We start from the raw sequence: 21,344 nt of genomic DNA on the forward strand, positions 1-21,344 counted from the left end.
CCACTCAGCACCACTCTGCTCTGTGCCACTGCGCCACTCTGCACCACTATTCTACTCCACCCTACGCTAGTGCACTCTACACCACTACAATCTACATCATTGCACCACTACAGTCTGTGCCACTCTAATCTGCTGCGCACCACTGCACTCAGTAACACTGCACTCTGTGCCACTTTACTCTGCGCCTTTCTACTCTGCACCTTTCTGTGATCTACTCTGCACCACTGCGCTGTACACTGCAACTCTGTGCCACTACACTCTAACCTGCACCACTCCGCTCTACACAGTCTCCACGCCACTTCATTCTACTCTGAGTCAATCTTCTCTGTGCCACTGCATTCTACGCTACTCTGCTCCACTCTGTGCCATTCTGCTTTAAACCACTGCACTTTACTCTGCACCACTCTACTGCACTGTTTGACAGTGCACTGTCTGCCACTGCACTATACCACTGACACTGCATTCTACTCTGAAAGAATCTGCTCTGCGCTGCTCTACTCTAAACCAGTGCACTCAGCACCACTTTACTCAAAAGCAGTGCACTCTGCGCCACTGCACTGTATGCCAACTCCTGCACCATTGCCTTTTGTGCGACTAAGCGCTATGCCACTGCACTCTGCAACTGAACTCAGTGCCACTGTGCTACGCTGCTCTACATCCTGCACTCTACGCCAATCTTTTCTACTCTGTACTAGTGTACTCACCGCTCTACTCTGTATCACTCTGTGCCACTTGACTCTACTCCACCTGTAGGAAAGTACCCTCTTTCTTGGCATGGTTACCCCCTTTTTCTGCCTGTTGTCCTTGTGCTTGACTGTGCCCACAGGGATCCTGCTAACCAGGACCCCAGTGGTTATGCTCTCTCCCTTAAAACTTGTTAACTGTACCTTTTTCTCCCCACATTTGGCACACTGGTCCCCCATGTAATTCCCTGGTATATGGTACCCAGGGCATTGGCGTGCCAGAGGATCCCCAGGGGCTGCAGCATGCATCATGCCAGCCATGGGGAGCTCATACAAAATGTTCTGCAGACCTGCCATTGCAGTCTGCGTGAAAGGGTACATGCACCCTTATCACTACAGGTCACTGCAAGTCACCTCTGTGGCAGGCCCTCCTAGCCCAGAGGGCAGGGTGCATGTACCTGTGTGTGAGGGCACCCCTACACTAGCCGAGGTGCCCCCACGAACTCCAGTTCTATATTCCTGGACTTGAGTGCGGGGACGCCATTTTATGCGTGTAATGGACATAGGTCGCTTCCTATGTCCAGCTACAAAATGGTAACTCCAAATCTAGGCATGCTTGGTATCAAACATGTCGGAACTATACTCCAATACTGTTGCAAGTATTGGAAGTATGATCCCATGCACTCTGTGGGCTTCTTAGAGGACGCCAGCATTGCTACCACCAGTATTCTGGGGTTTTCTGGGCAGCCCAAGCTGCTGCCACCCCTCAGAAAGGTTTCTACCCTCCTGCTGCTTGATCTGATCAAGCTCAGGAAGGCAGAACAAAGGATTTTATTTTTGGAGAGGGAGTTTACACCCTCTCCCTTTGGAAATAGGTGTGACTGGGTTGGGAGAGGTATCCTTCCAAAGCCACTGGTATGCTTGGAATGGCATATTTGGTGCTGTCCGTGCATAAACAGGTCCGCAGCGGTTCTGAGACCCCAGTCCCTGCTCTGGTGCAAAAATCCAAAACTGGACAATGGAAAGGGGAGTGACCACTCCCCTGTCCATCCCCACCCCAGGGGTGGTGGCCAGAGCTCCTCCGGAGGGTCCCTGGGTTCTGCTATCTTGAATCCAAGGTTGGCAGAGACCACTCGGAGGATCTGAGTGGCCAGGGCAGGCATGTGACGTCAGAGCCCCCTCCTGATAGGTGCTCACCTGGGTAGGTGACCAATCTCCCTTTCAGGGCTATTTAGGGTCTCCCTATTGGGTGGGTCCTCAGATTCGGCTTGCAAGATTCCAGCAGGACTCCTCTGCAACCTTACTTCGACTTCTAGCCACTGGAACCCCGACTGGACCCTCCAGGAACAGATAGTCTGTGTCCACGAAGAAGACTCATTCCTGCAACATTGTTTCCACGGCTACTTCCAGCTTCTGCAACATTTCCCCGGATGTGTATCCTCTGAGAGTGGCAAGTCTTCAGTCTTCAGTCTGCATTAGAAGGAAGAAGCAATCTCCCTTGAAGTGAAGGAGCCACACTCCTGCATCCGCAGGCACTAACTGCAACGACGACCGGCTGCGTGGATCTCCTCTCATCCTGAGTTGCGTGAATCCTGCATCACGGGTGGTGGTCCGGAGTAGTCCTGTTGGTTTTCTCTGCCAGCTGTCTAACTTTGGTAGAGGTAAGCTCTTGCCTTCCCACGCAGGGCAGTACCCCTGTACACTGTGTCACTTGCTGCTGCCATCTCCTTGAAGGGAACTTCAGGCTATGTGCAGCTCCAGTCCTTAGCACTCCTTCTTGTGACGCACAGTCCCCTGCGTGGTTCTCCTGTGGTGTGGGACCTTCTTCTTTGTGCTGTATGGGCTCCTTCTGCAACTTCTCTGTCCCCGTCCTGAGGGTGCTGCCTTTGCTCCTGTGGGCTCTCTGTGTCGCTGAGGGTTCCCCCCGACTGCCCCTCCTGGGTTGAGTCCTCCTGGGCCTTGCTGGTCCCTGGCAGCACCACTTTCCAGAAACCGCAATATTTGCCTTTGCCAAGGCTTGTTGGTGGAATTCCTGCACCAACACTCGATGCAGTTCTCCTTCCAGCGAGGGACTTCATCTGCATCCCTCAGGAACTCTTCTCCGGCTCTCTTCTTATCACCGTTGACCAACTCCTGCAAGTACAACTGGGTGGGTAGTAGTTCCTACTCCTGGACTCCACTGACACTTTTGGACTTGGTCCCCTCTGTCTACAGGTCTTCCTCTCCATGAACCACTGCTGGGTTCCTGCAGTCTTGGCTGAGTGTGTTATTTTCCTCCTTTCGAGTGGTTTGGGGAATATCCAGTGATTTACTCCTGCACTCCTGGTCGCTGGGGTACTGTGTTACTTACCTCTGTGGTTTTGTAGTTCCTCCAGCTCACCTCTACATATTCCACATACTTAGGTGGAGGTCCTGTGTTCGCATTCCATCTTTTTTAGTACATGGTTTTGGCTCCCCCTAGGGTCACTATTGTCTAACTGCATTTGCACTGTTTTCATTCCTTTTCTATGCCTATTACTGTTAACTAGTGTATATAATTAGTGTATTACTTACCTCCTATTGGAGGGTTGCCCTTCTAGTACCGTGTGGTATTGTGTGACCAAAAATAGAGTTCCTTTATTTTTGTAACACTGAGTAGTTTCTTTCATGTGTGTGAGTACTGTGTGACTACAGTGGGTTTGCATGAGCTTTGCATGTCTCCTAGATAAGCCTTGGTTGCTCATCCACAGCTACCTACCTTTGGGGAGCCTGCCTTCTAAACACTGCCTACACTACACTAAGAGGGGATACCTGGACCTGGTATAAGGTGTAAGTACCCTGGGTACCCACCACACACCAGGCCAGCTTCCTACACCCACTCATTCTCCCCTATTTGCAAACTGATTTCTAGGGACAGGGACTCCCCTTTCAGGGCCTTAGTTTTGACGCACCAGTGGTCAGTGTTCTTCATGGCTCTGCTCTTCTGGCTTGGAAATTCGTGAAAAGAAACTGACGTCAGCGCACTGGGTGGCGACTATATAGGACCCCACAAAATAATATGCGGTGCGGGCGGCGCTGATGAGTGATGTGGAGCCGATCAATGTCACCTAATGGCGCACAGGGGTACTGCGTGAGAAAAATCTCCAGATCAAGACTGACACCTGGGGAAACTCATTGGTACGGAATCTGCAACTAGACAATTGTCTCTACCAGATAAGGCGTTACCGAAGGTAAGTAACTTGTCCTTTTCCACTACTTCCTGAAACCTGCACAAGAGGAAGAGGTAATGCGTTTCCCATGGCTGAGCCTTGAGAGTGCAGGGAGCTTCCTTTGAACTATTGATTTCTTCTGGATAAAAGAGAGACGGTTCAAAAAGGCTTACTTTTGAAGGCTGCTCTGTTCTCGTGTGTAGGACAGTAGAGATGTTCAGGTCTCCCTCCATGCACGGTTGCATGTGCGAGACAGGGATTAGAGTTGTGTACTCTGCTTCCATCGACAGCTAGTGAAGAGGGCTTGTTGCAGGCAGGATGTGACCGAGAACACTGGAGTCAGGGCAGTGCGTACAGGAAATAAACTGAGGGTCAAGCCAGAGGTTGTACAAGCAGTGTGCATGGGAATCAAGAGCAGCCCTATCCATGAAATGAATACCCAAGCACAGGGGAATCCGTGCAAGGAATGAGCGCTAGTATCAAGACTGAGTATGTTCTAGAAAAAGGATCGCAAGGGTTAAGTCAGAGTCTACTTAAGCAATAAGCAAAAGCAAAGAGTCTTCAAGAAGTGAAGACAAACCATAAACAGGAAGATGTTGAGAATGTGCGAGCAGAAGGGGGAGCGTTTGCTCCACTGGAACAGTTTGGTATAAATTAGACTTGGTTGAAATCGAAGTAGAGGGCTGTGAAGCTGCAGGTATTTGAATAGAGACAGAATACCAAAGTGTATTAGGAGGGCAGAATACGGCATGCAAGCTTTGAGAAGAATGAATTGTTGAGCCTTCCCTTTGCTTCCAAACACCCTGCCAGTGCGAGGCAAGAAAGCATCGTATAATACTGAGTGTTTATTAAGATTGGAGACTTGAGGACAAGAAGCTTTGGAAGTAGAGATTGATTCAGAACAAACAGGGGTTGCCTTAACCGTGCAACGCAGAAAGCAGGTGTGTTGCCCCTGCAGTGCCCATAACCAGGGGCTTCTGTTTAGAGCTCTGTGGATGATGCTGGCGAATAACTTCCACAGATTGAGTAATGCAAGCTTTCACGGCGCTACATATCTGAGGATTACAGCCATTACGAGGAGCTTCCAAACCGCAAAGGAGCATACCCCAAAGACCTGGGAAAAACTGGAAAATGGATCTTCCCCAAAGACACCTCTCTTTTAAAACTTCAGGATCAGAGGAAAAGATGAAATGGAGCAGAGCATTGGGAAGCCCTGCCCTGACCTGCTGGTGATTCAGCTCAGCTTGAGTGTGGTTTGTCCTCCACTTTTTAAACCCTTCTCAGACGGTTCTAAAGGGGATCGACTTCCCTTTCTAAAGAAAAGATTTTTAAGGATTTTATGTGCAGGGTTTGTCTTTTCTTTGCGTCTCAATTTGCCAATATCATCCACAGAGATCTACGCAGGTACCCCTGGTTACGTAATGTTTGCATTAATGTACAGCCTAGCTCTTTCTTTCAAATTCTACTCTTCAAAAGCATATTCTAAAGCACAAAGTTCACATAATGGATCAACATGTTCAAGCATAAAGAAGTTAGTCTGAAAGGTGCTCTGGTTCTTTCTCCTCCAGGGCCGACGGTGGTGGATGAAGGTCGATGAACCGTGGCAGGCCCTGGCGTGTTGTATGGAAATAGCCAACGCGTCCAGGTCACCAGATCCAGCCGAATACATCTCCTACTTCCCAGTGCATCAGGTGCGTTGTGATGGTGGGTGGTACAGGTATTTCTCTGCTGAAATCAATGGATGTTTTTCTTCTGCTTTGGCTGTCTTCTGTTTAACCCCGACATCTGCCCGTGGATGAGAGATGTTGGGGATCTTGAGGGATGTTCTTGTGTCTTTTGCCCTCTGTATTGGTGTGTGAGTGTGTTAGGTGAGTGTGTTAGGTGAGGGCTCTGGGGACCATACTCTGATATCTGTCTGGTGTTGAAAAGTAGTGGTGGTGCTGGGGGTGGGGGGTAAACGGTGATGGGTGGGGGGTGATTGGTGCCACGTTGGGATGTATATAATATTGAGAAAGGGCCTCACAATGCACCTTGTGCTGAACTTGTTTGGGGCTTGTGTTTTTGGGATGTGTGAAGTTTGTGGAGGACGCCTGATGCACTGGATTCTGTACCTGCAGAATGCCTGGATTTTTTGCTTTTCTGATCAACCAATGTTTGGATTTTTTACTGTGGGTGAGTCTCACTATCAGTGGTTCACCCACGGTAATCACATGGCAAACGCACTGTGCATGTTTACCGCCAATGTCTGCCTTTTAAGATAAGGCTGCTGCGACACAGCAAGGGCAAAAGGCACTTGGCTGGTTACATGTGAACACGTATGCACCAAAGGAGAACTGGTGAAGCAGACCAGGAAAGCCAGCATTTTGAGGATTAAACCCCTTGAGAGGTGAGAAGGGTTGCTCCTGGTGGATGGCGCTTGCCATAAGGATTAAAATGCCACCTAGATTGTCAAACTCAGCCCACCAGGGCCAGAGTTATGGCATTTTAAAGTTTAGCTACGTTTTGCTCTGGAATTAAGCACGTGAGACTCCGCTTCCATTTCACTTCTTACCCCCGGAGTGGGCCAGCACAGGACTGAGGAGGTTAAACAGGGGCAGGGAAGTGAGCATGCGAGGGCCCCCTGCCCGGACTCTCATGACCCAGGGACCCTCTCCCCTGGGTGTTCTTGTTTAAAAGGGGAACCGGGGACCTATTCCCAGGAGTTCAGGGAGAGCAACATTGCATGCCCTCAACCCCCCATTCCCCCCCCACACCACCCCCATCACCGGTTGGCCTGCCCCAGTCCCCAGTCCCCATGCCCATTGTGAGGCTTAGGGGTCGGAGCGGGTGGCCACTGCACACAGATTGATCCCTGTACGCAGGAGTGGGCAGGGAGGAGACCTGCCTGCTCTCGTGGACAGCAAAGGAGGTGCTGCCCGTGTGGGGAGCTGGCAGGGGCAGCCAGGGGGTGGACTCCCTGAGCTGCCCCCAAGAAAGGCATGAGGGGGTTCTGGGGAGGGACCAAGCACCCCTATGAAACTCTGAAAAATATGAATGAAACAAACGAAAAAGCTGCTCAGCTCTCCCGTCTCAGCGAGAGAGCCAATACTATATAAAATTCATTGCTTTTCCTAGACACGCCCCATAATGCTTTGCAGGACCTTTTGTTTAGGGAACAGAGCTGATTAGTTAAATAAACAACTCTTATTCCAATTTTAGTTCGTTCAGAAGACAAAGTTCTGATCTAAAGTAATGTTTATTCTTCTCAAGATAGGGTTTAAAGTGTAATGATAAGTGATGAGACAACGGAACAGCTAAAACAGCCAACAGGTGTTTCGTCCCTCTCTTGACGTGCAGGCCTCGGGCTTTCTCAAGGCCAGGTGTTGCAGTGATCGGTCTTCTGATGAGTTCAAAAGTTAAGCGTAGGCAGATCAGTTAACCTTTAATGGAGTAAAAGCAGCCAGTCGCGGGAAAAAGCAAGTTAGGTAGTGCGTAGGCGCCCATTGCTGAGCTGGTCCCAAAAACGTCAACTCTCATGCCATCCTCCCTTTTATTTTACTTGCATTTTCACCCATATCTTAGCCTGTGGTGGTCCGAGGACGATGGAACCACTACCAAATTGTTCAGCACAGCGAGACCTTCCTTTTCGGGACATCTTCCAGGGCCTCACCCTAAGTTGGAGGTGGATCCCAAAGTCGTCAACTTTCCTGCTTTAGATGCAATGTTTACTCCTGCATGGCTGGAGCTTTTGCTCTACAGCTGGGAGGGCTTTGCCTCTAGGGGCCTTGTGCATAGTAACACTTCAACAAGCCTGGTACCCCTAAAACTGTAATGTGCACAGTTCATGTGGTTACGCCTTCCAGCTACTGAGTGTATGGTTGCAATGCCATGCTTTTTTACAATGCTGTTTCAATGTTATGCCTTCTGGGGGTTGACCATTACAGCAATGCTAAATACTGAAGGAATGCACCAACACAAAGTTTGTTCCTGATAAATGTTTTATTTGATTTTCATGATGATCACACACGTTATATTGATTAATCATTACTGCAATAATGAGTGACTCTTGTCAAAGTAATGTAGTTATTACACAATGACTGTTGAAGCTCACTTGATATGTTGGATTCCCCTCTAGGGGTCACCAGTTTTTACACAACGTCAGCTATGGGATGTTGTATCAGCCAAGGTATATTTGTAAGTTACTGCGTAATATTTAGTAGCGCGTGTAATAAATGTACTTCTCCTTTTTCTAAACACAAAGAACTGACTGTACAATCACTTATGGAGTGTTCTTATTGCGTGCCAGGAATTGGTAGTTACTGGCCCACATCACCTCCCATGAGTGGGCCTTGAACTGCTCCGCCTCGCTACCCTGTGAGAGTTAAGTGCTGTAATGAGGTGTTTGGTTCCCACTGAGGACAATTCAATTACGGATGTTACTTCTTATGGCCACACAACTAACAGCCCAGTTTCCAACAAGGCCACATGTTATTTCTTCCTTCGTCTTGCTGAGATTCTGAGAGGATTTATTTTATGGATTTAGTGCCCCTGGTGCTTCTGTAATCCCTTGGTCTGTGTAAAGCTGAGGGGCGTTGGCGAGTTGTGGCTTCTTCAAGCTGCTCTGGTGATCTGGTCCTTAGTCGCCCCTTTGAAGCAGGGTCTTGAGGGGGCACAAAGGCTCTGCTAAGAGGTAGCTGCACTTTTTTGGGGGGGAGAGCTGTGCTTGGCATCTTCCTTCTCCATCCTCTGAGTCACATCTCTGCTGAGCATTATCTTCACAAAATCAAAAAAATGCCCTTTCTGCACACGCTTTAATTATTACAAAAAGATTGATTTTTAGGAATCGACTGTGCCTTCCATCCTTCGATTTTTGTGTGCGAGGGACCGGTTTGTTGCTAAGCAGCTGTGACCTGCATCTTAAGTGTAGTTGACATTCACCGCCAAACATTCTTGGTATTTGGTGCCCAACACAGGCATTCCTAATTACAAATTCTGTCCTTTCTGTTCACCATATCTTTCTACTCCGCTTCACTGTTCCTAACTCTGTAACTAATGCTCACCCTATCCAACCCCTTACAGCTACTTCTCTGTAGTCAAATGTATACTCTGCCGCTTAAAACATGTACTAGCTTGATTCAGGAGGTAACCTTATTCCCCATCAGCTGCAATCAGAGGTCAGTCAGTGAATCAGAGAGTGCAGTATTCCTTCTCTGGTCCACCTCATCCGCCTCAAGCCTTGACCACAACTCTTCACCATGATGGACGCTCCACACATTCAACACACTTTTCATGGCAGTAATGTTTGTTGCAGCACAAAAGGATGTTGGACTCAGTGCTGAAACTTTTCAAACACTCACTCCCTGTCTCAGATCTGGGTTAAATCCATTGTTCTTTTGCTCACCGCGCCACCCCAGGTTGTTGCTCTTGAGCCGGCCGGACATGTCTCCTGACCTCTTATCTCACATCTACGATCTCCCACAGCTGATACCCAACAGGAAAGCGTATGAGTATTAAAGCTTATATCTCCCTCTAACCGTACCGAAGCATTGTTTGTCTTTGGTGCCCTCCTAGCAAGATTATTGGTGCAGTGCCTTCAAGGTGCTGGTCGTGGTCCAGTAAGTACTGTGCTTCTTTCCCGCCCACCTGGCAGAACTACTGAGGTAGTGCCTTTAAGGAGTTGGTAGTCGCCCAGTAGGTTCTCTGGTCTCTGGTTCACTGACTGTTACCTTAACCACCTCTCATTTTCTTTTCCTCCAAATCCTAGAGCAGCCCATCCCTGGTAGCCTAGCTGTAGACAGGTTCTGAATGGTAAGGCAGCATCCCAAGAAGCAGGTTCAGAATTCATTCTGAAGCATCCTACCCTAGAGGGATACTCTGCGCCCTCCGGCTACCTACTGTACCTGCTAGGCAAGATCTCACACCCGTACGCCGCACAAGAACACAAAAACGGCCTTAGCTGCCATAGGAACTTGAAGACATAAAGCGGCAAGAGGCCAAGCGACTGGCAATTACCGACCTATACATATATCCCACGAACGTTGGGGCAGTGTTTCCCTTGGTCCCGGGACTCCTGCGGGTCTGCGTAGCCACCTCAGGGGGGACGCAACTGCTTAGATAATTAAATAATATTAACAGATTAATAAAGTGTGTATAAAGTGGCTAAATGTATAATTGAACATATTTTAAAGATACTGTAAATGGCAAGAAATTTGAAATTAGAGGCTAAAAATTAAATTAGTGTCCTCAGTAGGAGCAGTGCCGGTGTGTAGGGAAGTGCCCTCCTGGCACGGTTACCCCCATTTTCTGCCTTTTGTCAGTATGTTTCACTGTGTTCACTGGGATCCTTCTAACCAAGAACCCAGTGATTATGCTTTTTCCCTTTAATCTTAGTTACTTGAACCATTTACACCCAACATTTGGCATAGTAGTTCCCCCATGTAAGTCCCTAGTGTATGTTACCTAGGTACCCAGGGCATTGGGGTGCCAAGGGATCCCCATGGGCTGCAGTATGTATTATGCCACCCATGGGAGCCCATGCAAAATGTGTCTGCAGGCCTGCGTGAAAAGGAGCTTGCACCCTTTTCACTACAGGTCACTGCACCAGGTCACTGTAAGTCACCCCTATGGTAGGCCCTCCTAGCCCAGAGGGCAGGGTGCAAGTACCTATGTGTGAGGACACCCCTGCACTAGCAGAGGTGCCCTCACAAGCTCCACTCCCATTTTCCTGGACCTCGTTCGTGTGGGGACGGCATTTTATGCATGTACTGAACATAGGTCACTATCTATGTCCAGCTACATAATGGTAACTCTGAACCTAGGCATGTTTGGTATCAAACATGTTGGAATCATACCCCAATACTGTTGCCAGTATTGGAAGTATGATTCCAGGCACTCTGGGGGCTCCTTAGAGGACCCCCAGCATTGCTCCTACCAGCCTTCTGGGGTTTTCCGGGCAGTCCAAGCTGCTGCCACCTTTCAGACCGGTTTCTGCCCTCCTGCTGCTTGAGCAGCTCAACCTCAGGAAGGCAGAACAAAGGATTTCTTTTCCCTTTGAAAATAGGTGTTACATGGCTTGGAAGGGGTAGCCTCCCTAAGCCACTAGTATGCTTTGATGGGCACATTTGATGCCCTCTGTGCATAAACCAGTCTACACCTGTTTAGGGACCTCCAGTCCCTGCTCTGGTGCAAAACTGGACAATGGAAAGGGGAGTTACCACTCCCCTATCCATCACCACCACAGGGGTGGTGCCCAGAGCTCCTCCACCGGGTCCCTGGGTTCTGCCATCTTGAATCCAAGGTGGACAGGGACCCGTGGAAGCATCTGAGTGGCCAGGTCAGGCAGGTAACGTCAGAGCCCCCTCCTGATAGGTGGTCACCTGGCTAGGTGACCAATCTGGCTTGCATGATTCCAGCAGGACTCCTCTGCAACCTTTACTTCAACTTCTAGCCACTGGAACCGCGACTGGACCCTCCAGGAACTGACAATCTACATCCACGACGAAGTCTATGCTTACAGCATTGTTTCCATGGCTTCTTTCAGCTTCTGCAAATTTCCCCGGCTGCGCATCCTTTGAGGGTGGCAAGTCTACAGTCTGCACGAGAAGGAAGAAGGAATCTCCCTTGAAGTGAAGGAGTCGCTCCCCTGCATCCGCGGGCAACTGCTGCAACGACGACCGGCCTCGTGGATCTTCCCTCATCTTGAGCTGCGTGTACTGGACATAAGTCACTACCTAAGTCCAGCTTCATAATGGTAACTTTGAACCTGGGCATGTTTGGTATCAAACATGTTGGAATCATACCCCAGTACTGTTGCCAGTATTGGAAGTATGATTCCATGCACTCTGGGGGCTCCTCAGAGGACCCCAAGCATTGCTAACACCAGTCTTACAGGGTTTTCCGGGCAGCCCAAGCTGCTGCCACCCCTCAGACAGGTGTCTACCCTCCTGCTGCTTAATCTGATGAAGCTCAGGAAGGCTGAACAAAGGATTTCCTTTGGGAGAGGGGGGTAATACCCTCTCCCTTTGGAAACAAGTGTTATATAGCTTGGGAGGGGTAGCCCCCCCAAACCACTGGTATGCTTTGAATGTCACATTTGGTGCCCTCCGTGCATAAACCAGTCTACACCAGTTCAGGGTCCCCCAGTCCCTGCTCTGGTGCGAAACTGGACAATGGAAAGGGGTGTGACCACTCCCTTGTCCATCACCACCCCAGGAGTGGTGCCCAGAGCTCCTCCAGAGTGTCCCTGACGTTAGCCATCTTAGATTCCAAGGTGTGGGGACACTCTAGAGACCTCTGAGTGGCCAGTGTCAGCAGGTGACGTCAGAGACCCCTCCTGATGGGCGCTTACCTGAGTAGGTAGCCAATCCCCCTCTCAGGGCTATTTAGGGTCTCTCTTCTGGGTGTTTCCTCAGACTCAGCTTGCAAGACTCCTCCAACGCTCCTCTGCATCCTCTGCTTCAACTTCTGACCGTCGGATCAACCGCAGACTGCTCCAGGAACCGCTGTAACTCCAACAAAGTATCCAGGATGACTCCTGTGACCTGCAACTTCAGCTACAGCCAGCATTTCCAACAGTTTCCAAGGTGTGCACTCTCTAAGGACTGCCTGTCTTCATCCTGCACCAGAAGAACCGAAGGAATCTCACGTGGAGTGACGGAGTCACTTCCCTGCTTCTGCTTCGACGTCCGGTACTCTGAGACTCCTTTCCTGATGACGAGCGTGCTCCCTGGAACACAGGAGGTGGACTGACATGACCCAGACTGTCCAAAGGTCCAGCTATCCAAATTTGGTGACGGTGAGAGCTTGCCTCCCCGTGCTGCGACAGTAGCCCTGTGCTCCACGTCTTCTGCAGCTCCGTGGGCTTCTGTGCACTTCTTCCAACAATCCTTCATGAACAGTGTAGCCCAGGTCCCCAGCACTCCATCCTGCGACGTCACAACTCGCTGAGTTGTTCTCCGGCGGCGTGGGACCTTCCTTTGTAGTGCTGCGACAACTGCACTTTGCATCTTCTTTGTCCCCGTGTTCTGGGACTCGTGTGGGTGCTGCCTGGTCTTCTGAGGGCTCTCTGAAGTGCTGAGAGCCCCCTCTGTCTCCTCAGTCTGAGCTGAGACCCCCAGGTCCCTCCTGGGGCCAGGCACCTCATTTTAACGCAAACCGTGTACTTGCTTGAACCAAGGCTTGTTGGCGGAATCCAGCGACGCAAAAAGCCTGCATCCAACAACTCCACGTGGGACATCGCCTGTACCAAGCAGGAACCTGCAGTTATCATCTCTGGTGCTCTTCTGTACTGTTCTTCTTACCAGAGGTTAGCAGGGGCTCCTGTCCTTCCTCGACTCTTCTTCGACTTCTGGACTTGGTCTCCGCCCTCCACGGGTCTTCAGGTCAAGGAATCCATTATTTGTTGATTGCAATCTTGCTTGGTTCTTGCAAAATCTCTTATCACGACCTGTAATGTGTCCTGAGGAAACTTTCTGTACTTTACTCCTGCTTTCCTGGGCTCTGGGGTGGGGTACTTTACTTACCTTTGGTGGTTTCTTACACTCCCAGCGCCCCTCTACACACTACACTTGCCTATGGGGGAATTCATGATTCGCATTCCACTATTTTAGTATATGGTTTTTGTTGCCCATTGCAGTCTTGTATTTTCTACTGTTTGCACTATTCTATGACTTACCTGATTTTGGTTACTAGTGTATATATTGTGTATAATGCTTACCTTCTATTGCCTCTAAGATATTTTTGCCTTGTGTCACTAAATGAAAATGTCACTTACCCAGTGTACATCTGTTCGTGGCATCAGTCGCAGTAGATTCGCATGTTCTGCAATAGCTCGCCATCTGGTGTTGGGCCGGAGTGTTACAAGTTGTTTTTCTTCGAAGAAGTCTTTCGAGTCACGGGACCGAGTGACTCCTCCTTTTGTCTCCATTGCGCATGGGCGTCGACTCCATCTTCGATTGTTTTTCCCCGCAGAGGGTGAGGTAGGAGTTGAATTGTAGTAATAGTGCCCATGCAATGGAGTGACTAAGTATGCACTTATTTAAGGTTGAGATGATACATATATAAATAATTGAAGGTAACTTCCAAACTGCTACAGGCTCCCGGGGAGGCGGGTGGGCACATGCGAATCTACTGCGACTGATGCCACGAACAGATGTACACTGGGTAAGTGACATTTTCAGTTCGATGGCATCTGTCGCTGTAGATACGCATGTTCTGCAATAGACTAGTAAGCAGTTATTTCCCCAAAAGCGGTGGATCAGCCTGTAGGAGTGGAAGTAGTCTGAAATAATGTCCTTAATACAGCTTGACCTACTGTGGCTTGTTGTGCGGATAACACGTCTACACAGTAGTGCTTGGTGAATGTGTGAGGCGTAGACCATGTGGCTGCCTTACATATTTCTTGCATTGGGATGTTTCCTAGAAAGGCCATGGTAGCACCTTTCTTTCTGGTTGAGTGTGCCCTTGGTGTAATGGGCAGCTGTCGTTTAGCTTTAAGGTAGCAGATTTGGATGCATTTAACTATCCATCTGGCTATACCTTGTTTTGAAATTGGGTTTCCTGCATGAGGTTTTTGAAATGCAATAAAGAGTTGTTTAGTCTTTCTGATGTTCTTTGTTCTGTCAATGTAATACATTAATGCTCTTTTGACATCTAATGTATGTAGTGCCCTTTCAGCTACGGTATCTGGCTGTGGAAAGAACACCGGAAGTTCCACTGTTTGATTTAGATGGAACGGTGAAATAACTTTTGGCAAAAATTTAGGATTGGTCCTTAGGACGACTTTATTTTTGTGTAGTTGTATAAAAGGTTCCTGTATAGTAAACGCCTGAATCTCGCTTACTCTTCTCAGGGAAGTAATGGCGATGAGAAATGCCACCTTCCAGGTTAGGAACTGTATGTCGCAGGAGTGCATGGGTTCAAAAGGTGGACCCATAAGTCTAGTTAGGACAACATTTAGGTTCCATGAAGGAACAGGTAGTGTTCTTGGTGGTATAATTCTCCTAAGGCCCTCCATGAATGCTTTAATGAGTGGTATTTTATATAGGGAAGTTGAATAGGTAGTCTGCAGGTATGCAGATATTGCTGCAAGGTGAATCTTAATGGAAGAGAAAGCTAGGTTAGATTTTTGTAAGTGAAGCAAGTAACCCACTACATGTTCTGGAGTTGTGTGTAATGGTTGTATTTGATTAATATGGCAGTAGCAAACAAACCTCGTCCATTTACTTGCATAGCAGTGCCTGGTGGATGGCCTTCTTGCTTGTTTTATGACTTCCATACATTCTTGGGTAAGTTGTAAGTGCCCGAATTCTAGGATTTCAGGAGCCAGATTGCTAGATTCAGCGATGCTGGATCTGGGTGTCTGATCTTTTGGTTGTGCTGTGTCAACAGATCTGGCCTGTTGGGCAATTTGATGCAGGGTACCACTGATAGGTCTAGCAGCGTTGTGTACCAGGGTTGCCTTGCCCAAGTTGGTGCTATCAATATGAGTTTGAGTTTGCTTTGACTGAGTTTGTTTACCAGGTAAGGAAGGAGAGGGAGAGGAGGAAAAGCGTAAGCAAATATCCCTGACCAGTTCATCCATAGGGCATTGCCTTGGGATTGTTTGTGTGGGTATCTGGATGCGAAGTTTTGGCATTTTGCGTTTTCCCTTGTCGCAAACAAGTCTATCTGAGGTGTTCCCCAGAGTTTGAAATAAGTGTTCAGTATTTGGGGGTGAATTTCCCATTCGTGGACCTGTTGGTGATCTCGAGAGAGATTGTCTGCGAGTTGATTTTGTATCCCTGGTATAAACTGTGCAATTAGGCGAATTTGGTTGTGAATTGCCCAATGCCAAATTTTTTGTGCTAACAGGCTTAACTGCGTGGAGTGCGTCCCTCCCTGCTTGTTTAGATAATACATTGTTGTCATGTTGTCTGTTTTGACGAGAATGTATTTGTGAACTATTATTGGTTGGAAAGCTTTTAGTGCTTGAAAAACTGCAAGAAGTTCTAGGTGATTGATATGCAGTTTTGTTTGATGTACGTTCCATTGTCCTTGTATGCTGTGTTGATCGAGGTGTGCTCCCCACCCTGTCATGGAAGCATCTGTTGTTATTACGTATTGTGGCACTGGGTCTTGGAAAGGCCGCCCCTTGTTTAAATTTATGTTGTTCCACCACAGAAGCGAGAGGTAAGTTTGGCGGTCTATTAACACCAGATCTAGAAGGTGACCCTGTGCTTGAGACCACTGTGATGCTAGGCATTGTTGTAAGGGCCTCATGTGCAGTCTTGCGTTTGGGACAATGGCTATGCATGATGACATCATGCCTAGGAGTTGTAATACCATCTTTGCTTGTATCTTTTGTGTTGGATACATGCGTTGTATGATGGTGTTGAAATTTTGAATTCTTTGTGGACTTGGAGTGGCTACTCCTTTTGATGTGTCTATTATGGCTCCCAGGTATTGTTGTACCTTGCGTGGCAGAATTTTAGATTTTGTGAAATTGACGGTGAACCCTAGTTTGAAGAGGGTTTGTATGATATGATTTGTGTGATTTGAGCACTCTATTAACGAATGGGCCTTGATTAGCCAGTCGTCTAGATATGGGAACACATGTATTTGCTGCCTTCTGATGTGTGCAGCGACTACCGCTAGACATTTGGTAAAGACTCTTGGTGCGGTTGTTAATCCGAAAGGCAGTACCTTGAATTGGTAATGTATTCCTTTGAATACAAACCTTAGGTATTTCCTGTGCGATGGGTGTATTGGTATATGGAAATAAGCATCCTTGAGGTCTAAAGTTGCCATGTAGTCGTGCAGCTTTAGCAATGGCAATACTTCTTGTAGTGTGACCATGTGGAAGTGGTCTGATTTGTTGACTACTCTGAGGTCTAGGATTGGTCTCAGTGTTTTGTCCTTCTTTGGTATCAGAAAGTACAGTGAGTAAACTCCTGTGTTTATTTGTGTGTTTGGCACTAATTCGATTGCATTCTTTTGCAATAGTGCCTGCACTTCTATCTCTAGGAGATTGGAATGGTGTGTTGTTAAATTTTGTGCTTTTGGTGGTATGTTTGGAGGGAACTGTAGAAATTCTATGCAGTAACCATGTTGGATAATTGCTAGAACCCAAGTGTCTGTAGTGATTTTCTCCCATGCTCTGTAATAATGACCTATTCGTCCCCCCACTGGTGTTGTGTGGAGGGGGTGAGTGACATGTGAGTCACTGTTTAGTAGTAGGGGTTTTGGGGCTTTGGAATCTTCCTCTATTTCTAGGGAATTGCCCTCCTCTATATTGTCCCCGAAAACCTCCTCTATACTGTCCTTGGTAACTGGACGGTGTGGCTTGTGAGGTGCTGGCTTGTGTGCTTTGACCCCGAAACCCCCCTCGAAAGGGCGTTTTACGGAATGAGCTGTAATTCCCTCTGCTCTGCGGGGAGTAGAGTGCGCCCATGGCTTTGGCAGTGTCCGTATCTTTTTTGAGTTTCTCAATCGCTGTGTCCACTTCTGGACCGAACAGTTCTTTTTCATTAAAAGGCATATTGAGAACTGCTTGTTGAATCTCTGGTTTAAATCCAGACGTTCGGAGCCATGCATGCCTTCTGATAGTTACAGATGTATTAATTGTCCGTGCAGCTGTATCTGCAGCGTCCATGGAGGAGCGGATCTGGTTGTTGGAGATGGCCTGTCCCTCCTCAACCACTTGTTTTGCCCTATTTTGGAAGTCTTTGGGCAGATGTTCAATGAGATGTTGCATCTCGTCCCAGTGGGCTCTGTCATAGCGCGCAAGTAGTGCCTGGGAGTTCGCGATGCGCCACTGGTTTGCAGCTTGTGCTGCGACTCTCTTACCAGCTGCATCAAACTTGCGGCTTTCTTTATCTGGGGGTGGTGCATCTCCAGATGTGTGAGAGTTGGCCCTTTTCCTAGCTGCTCCTACAACAACAGAGTCTGGTGGCAGCTGTGTTGTGATGAAAGCCGGGTCCGTAGGAGGCGGCTTATACTTTTTTTCCACCCTTGGTGTGATTGCCCTACTTTTGACCGGGTCCTTAAATATGTCTTTTGCGTGCCGGAGCATACCAGGGAGCATAGGCAGGCTTTGGTAGGAGCTGTGGGTGGAGGAGAGTGTGTTGAACAAGAAATCATCCTCGACCTGTTCTGAGTGGAGGCTTACGTTGTGAAATTGTGCTGCTCTAGCCACCACCTGAGAGTACGCGGTGCTGTCTTCTGGTGGAGATGGTTTTGTAGGGTATGCCTCTGGGCTGTTATCTGACACTGGGGCGTCGTATAGGTCCCATGCGTCCTGGTCTTGGTCACCCTGGCTCATGGTGGTGTGAGCTGGGGAGTGTGATGGCGTTTGTGCTGGTGAAACGTTAATCACGGGCGGAGGAGAGGGTGGTGGTGTAACTCTTTTCACCACTTTTGGTTGTGGTGCTTGTTCCGTCTGGAACTCCAACCTTCTCTTTCTCCTAATGGGGGGAAGGGTGCTTATTTTTCCTGTCCCCTGCTGAATGAAGATACGCTTTTGCGTATGGTCCGCATCAGTTGCTTGTAGCTCTTCCTCAAACCTATGCTTCTGCATTTGGGAGGTTAGCGAGTGCTCTTCTGTATAAGAGCCTGAAGCTGGGTCGCTTGCAGTTTGTTTCGGCATCGAAACTTTGTCTGCGTGTTTTTTCGGCTCCGAGGTGACTTTTTTCCTTTTCGGGGCCGAAACCTCTCGGCGTCGATCTGTTTCGGTGCCGCTGTCTCGGCGTCGAGCCGTGTCCACACCGGCATCTCGGTGTCGAGGCTTGTCTCCAGCACTTTCTCGGTCCCGAGAAGGCTGCGTGCCGGTGTCTCGACCGGAGTCGGACGATCTCGGCACTGTTTGGGCCTTTTTCGGTGCCGACGGTCGGTCACCGATTTTATGGGTTGAGCCATGGCCTGGTGGCAGTGGCGTCCCCTGGGCCTTGTAAATGTTTCTTTGTGTGGTTTTCGACGTCTTACTCACGGTTTGTGTATCGTCGAATCCTTCGGAGTCTGAGTCTTGGATCGAGAAGGTACCTTCCTCTTCCTGTTCCTCGAACTCCCGTCGGGCTGTCGGTGCGGACGCCATTTGAAGTCTTCTGGCTCGACGGTCTCGGAGTGTTTTTCGGGACCGGAACGCACGACAGGCCTCGCAGGTGTCTTCGCTGTGCTCAGGTGACAGGCACAGGTTGCAGACCAAGTGTTGGTCTGTGTAGGGGTATTTATTGTGGCATTTGGGGCAGAAACGGAACGGGGTCCGTTCCATCGGCGTTCCTCAGCACGCGGTCGGGCCGACCAGGCCCCGACGGAGGATCGAAAAACTACCCCGAAGGGCACCGGAGCTCTTCGATCTTCGATGCGGTGTTGAATCTAAGTACGCCGATCCCGAACGCAACAATACCGACGAAAATCTTCCGAAATTAACTATTTTTTCTGTTCCGAAACTCGGAGCGACAGGAACACGTCCGAACCCGATGGCGGAAAAAAAACAATCGAAGATGGAGTCGACGCCCATGCGCAATGGAGACAAAAGGAGGAGTCACTCGGTCCCGTGACTCGAAAGACTTCTTCGAAGAAAAACAACTTGTAACACTCCGGCCCAACACCAGATGGCGAGCTATTGCAGAACATGCGTATCTACAGCGACAGATGCCATCGAACATAAAGTACCTTTATTTTTGGTAACACTGAGTATTGTCTTATTGTGTATAAGGACTGTGTAACTATAGTGGTATTGCAGGAGCTTTGCATGTCTCCTAGTTCAGCCTAAGCTGCTCTGCTACAGTTACCTCTAGACAGCCTAAACTGCTAGAACACTGCCTACATTTCACTAATAAGGGATAACTAGACCTGGTATAAGTTCTAAGTACCCAAGGTACCCACTACAAACTAGGCCAGCCTCCTAGAAATCCTGCATCACAGGTGGTTGTCCAGAGTAGTCCTCTTGGTCCTCTCTGCTAGCTGTCCAACTTTGGTGGAGGTGAGCCCTTGCCTTCCCGCCCAGGTTGGTACCCCCGCGCACTGCGTCTCTTGCAGCTACCATGGTTTGTTGGCGTCTTCTCTAAGGGATCTTCAGGCTCCATGTAGCCCCAGCCCCCAGCACTCCTTCCTGTGACGCACAGCCCTCTGCGGGCTTGTCCTGCAGTGTGGGAACCTTCTCCATTTGTGCTACGTGGGCCCCTCTGAGACTCCAGGCTCCTCTTCCAGTGGGTCTCCTGTGGGGGCTGCCTTTTCTTCTGTGGACTCTCTGCCTTGCTGAGGATCCCCCGTAGGAGGTCTCCCCTCTTCTCCCCCTCACCCTTGCAAAGACCTTTCTGGTCACCGGCAGCTCCACTTTTGCTCCACTGCGACTTCTGCCTTTGCCAAGGCTTGTTGATGGCTCTTCCAAGCCACTGACAGACTGCAATCATCCATCCAGCACGGGATGTCGACTGCACCCTCCAAGAACTCTTCACCTGCTCCAGGGCTGCATTCCTGACTGTCTTCGTCCTACCATTGACCAACTCCTGCAACCGCAGCTGAGTGGGTAGTGGCTTCTGCGCCTACTGGGCTCTTCTGTGACTTCTAGGCTTGGTTTCCTCCTTCCACCGGTCTTCCTCTTCAGGAATTGATCGCTGGTTTCTTGCAGTCTTGCCTGGGTGTTGCAATATCTTCTTTTTTTTCCTTTTGGGTGGTTTGGGGAAAATCCAGAAAGTTACTCCTTTCTTCCTGGTCGCTGGGGGGGTACGGTGGTACTTACCTGTGGGGTTTTCTAGTATCCCCAGATCCCCTCTGCACATTCCACTTACCTAGATGGGGGTCCTGCATTCGCATTTATTTTTTATTTTTTTAGTATATGGTTTGGGCTTCCCCTAGGGCCACTATGGTCTATTGCTACTTGCACTGTTTTCTATCACTTTCTATGCCTATTGCTGATTACTAGTGTACATATCTAGTGTGTTATTTACTTCCTGTTGGAGAGTTGCCTCTCTAGTGCTTTTTTTAAATTGTGTCACTAAAATAAAGTACCTTTATTTTGTAACACAGAGTGTTTTCTTTCCTGTGTGTCAGTGGTGTGTGACTACAGTGGTATTGCATGAGCTTTGCATGTCTCTTAGCTTGCTCATCCACAGCTATCTCTAAAGAGCCCTGGCCTTTAGCAACTGCCTGCACTTCACAGAGAGCGGATACCTGGACCTGGTATAAGTACCTTGGGTACCCACCACACACCAGGCCAGCTTCCTACAAGGTGTATCAAACAGAATATATAGTATGGACGATGTGTGGCTTCAATTAAATTTTGAAAAGCTCCAACCTTCCTATTAAACTATTGTTTTTTAATTTATATTTGTTTGCAAATTAAATAAACTGTTATCATTTGTGTATGTTTGAATGCTTGCTTCTGTATTTTGTTTTTGTTCTTTTGCGCTTCAAATCATGAACAATGTGTTGGCTGGGTTCCCCGGCTTCCAGTAATGACTCAGTGGGGGTGTCCCCGTTTTCCAATAATGATTCAGTGGGGCACCCCCGGTTCCAG

General features: G+C 48.8%; 1 protein-coding gene across 1 annotated transcript in view; it reads left to right on the forward strand.

Moving 5' to 3' along the window:
* Positions 1-21,344, forward strand: part of POLRMT (RNA polymerase mitochondrial) — a 172,142-nt gene that overhangs the window by 101,953 nt on the left and 48,845 nt on the right. Inside the window, exon 11 of the mRNA XM_069216817.1 lies at positions 5,440-5,562. Coding sequence (XP_069072918.1) covers positions 5,440-5,562 — 123 coding nt within the window. The remainder of the gene's footprint in view (positions 1-5,439; positions 5,563-21,344) is intronic.

The sequence above is a fragment of the Pleurodeles waltl genome, chromosome 12, assembly GCF_031143425.1.
Source record: "Pleurodeles waltl isolate 20211129_DDA chromosome 12, aPleWal1.hap1.20221129, whole genome shotgun sequence".
NCBI lineage: Eukaryota > Metazoa > Chordata > Amphibia > Caudata > Salamandridae > Pleurodeles > Pleurodeles waltl.